Source organism: Plectropomus leopardus, unplaced genomic scaffold (genome assembly GCF_008729295.1).
Source record: "Plectropomus leopardus isolate mb unplaced genomic scaffold, YSFRI_Pleo_2.0 unplaced_scaffold26235, whole genome shotgun sequence".
NCBI classification, from domain to species: domain Eukaryota; kingdom Metazoa; phylum Chordata; class Actinopteri; order Perciformes; family Serranidae; genus Plectropomus; species Plectropomus leopardus.
Window position 1 is genome coordinate 1 of NW_024628530.1, and position 1,966 is coordinate 1,966.

Genomic DNA, 1,966 nt, shown 5'->3' on the forward strand with positions numbered 1-1,966 from the left:
TATAACAATAACTATGTTCACTACATTTCTTACATTAACATGGTTTCATTAGCTTTAATGAATTAATCTTTATTTTGACATGCAAAATAAAATAAAATAAAATTTAGATATAAATTAATTTAAAAAAAGGCCTCACAGCCAAGTGCTATGAACCCAAAAAACAACAAAAAAGACAAAAGAAGGCCTTTACAAAACTTCAATCTCAATAAACAAAATACTCAAGCCACTTAAATTTTAATATCACATATTTGAAAAGGAGCGGGAAGAAGTACACGCTTATTTATTCCTACCCTGATATATACTTTAACATACTATAAAAACGACTTCCCAAATTTTATTTCCAACCCGCTACAATATGAACCGCTATCCCAAATTCATATACATGAAACCTGTTAAACAAGCAGCAGCTCAGCATCCTCGCTGACGCTCACCTGAGAGTCGAGGGCCACAGTGACGGAGAGCGGCAGCTGCTGGAGTTCAGCCGTACAGGAGCCACTTCCTGTTGACCTGCAGACCACCGAGCCGCCGCGCTGGAAGACAGGAACCTGTACAGAAAATCAAAAGTTTCCTCTGTGATGTAATATTCGGCTTTATTTCAGTTTATTACGACGTCTATTATGTCTGTGAAGTGTGACTGAAGACAAACACTGACTGTGTCCAACGTGACGGGAAGACTCAGAGTCCGTCCTCCTCTAAACGCCGTCGCAGAGCGGACATCAAACCAAACCTGAAACCCAAAAAAGTGCGGCTGAATGGCATTAAAAGCTTCCTGGCATATTTTTAGTTTCTGTTACTACAATTATGAAGTGTTTTAATTTAGGTGTTGTAATGTAGTTCTTATCATTTTTTACTAATTCTAATATTTTATGGAACATTATTTATTCTAAAATTGCTTTTAATGTAATTCTGATACATTTTAATGCACTTCATATTGTATCCACAATAGCATTGTACAGGTGCATCCCAAAAAATTATAATATTGTGAAAAAGTTCAAGAATTTCCATCAGTTATTTACGAAAGTGAAATTTTAATATATTCTACTCATTACATGAATCAAAATGTTCAAGTATTTTTCTGTTTTAACTTCGATAATATGGCCCACAGCTAGAAAAATGTAAAAAAATAAAATAAAATTAGAAACAGCCGACCCAAAAATACAGACGAGCTTAAAGTCGCTATCAAAGAAACCTCCATGCCACGTTTATTATTCACAGTAAAGGAGCCAAAAACTTAGGAAATATTCTAATACTTTGAGATGAAAATTAGATTAAAAGATGAAATATTTTGATTTACGTGTAATGAATATACAATACATAAAAGTTCACATTTTTTAATTAAATTACAAAGAAAATTGAACTTCTTCACCATATTCTAATTTTTTTTAGATACATCATTAGGACCCAAAAAATTAGCTTTTTTGTATTTTTAATATGATCACATGCAACAATAAAGTGAATCTTAATAAAACACTCACACTGAGGTGCATCATGAATAAATTAGACCATATTAATGTGTCACCTGCAGGTGGATTTACCTGACCGGATCCAGGGAGAAACACTCTGACTTCCTGAACACCTGCGTCAGTTACAGGACAGGCAAGCAGCGCTCCTCCTGCGTGAAGCCAAAGATGGTCAAACTGAGAGAAACTTAAATTAAATAATAAATAAATCCAGTTATTAATTAATATACTCTGAGTAACGATGCAAAGTAACAAAAGTATTTATCACCAATCATATACTGGCTGTCCACAGTGAAGGTGCTCTCTTCTGCCGGGAACTCCACCCACAGAGGTCTGCACAGGTGAACACGTGAACACGCACACGTGAAAGCAGCAATTTTCACATTTTCTTTCAAAGTCTCTGTCTATTTATAGAGTTAACCCTTTGAAACCTGGACCAACATCATTTTCTCGTGCTGCGTTCAGACACCTTTAACAAGCTATTAAACACTTTCAAACCTTAGTGT

General features: G+C 34.9%; 1 protein-coding gene across 1 annotated transcript; it reads right to left on the bottom strand.

The window, feature by feature from the left end:
* Positions 1-431: 431 nt before the first annotated feature.
* Positions 432-1,793, bottom strand: LOC121966894 (neutral alpha-glucosidase C-like; the record flags this gene model as incomplete). Its single annotated transcript, XM_042516963.1, has 4 exons — positions 432-545; positions 653-727; positions 1,536-1,612; positions 1,729-1,793. Coding segments are annotated over 4 exons (331 nt in total), but the record flags the coding sequence as incomplete, so codon positions are not given.
* Positions 1,794-1,966: the final 173 nt, after the last annotated feature.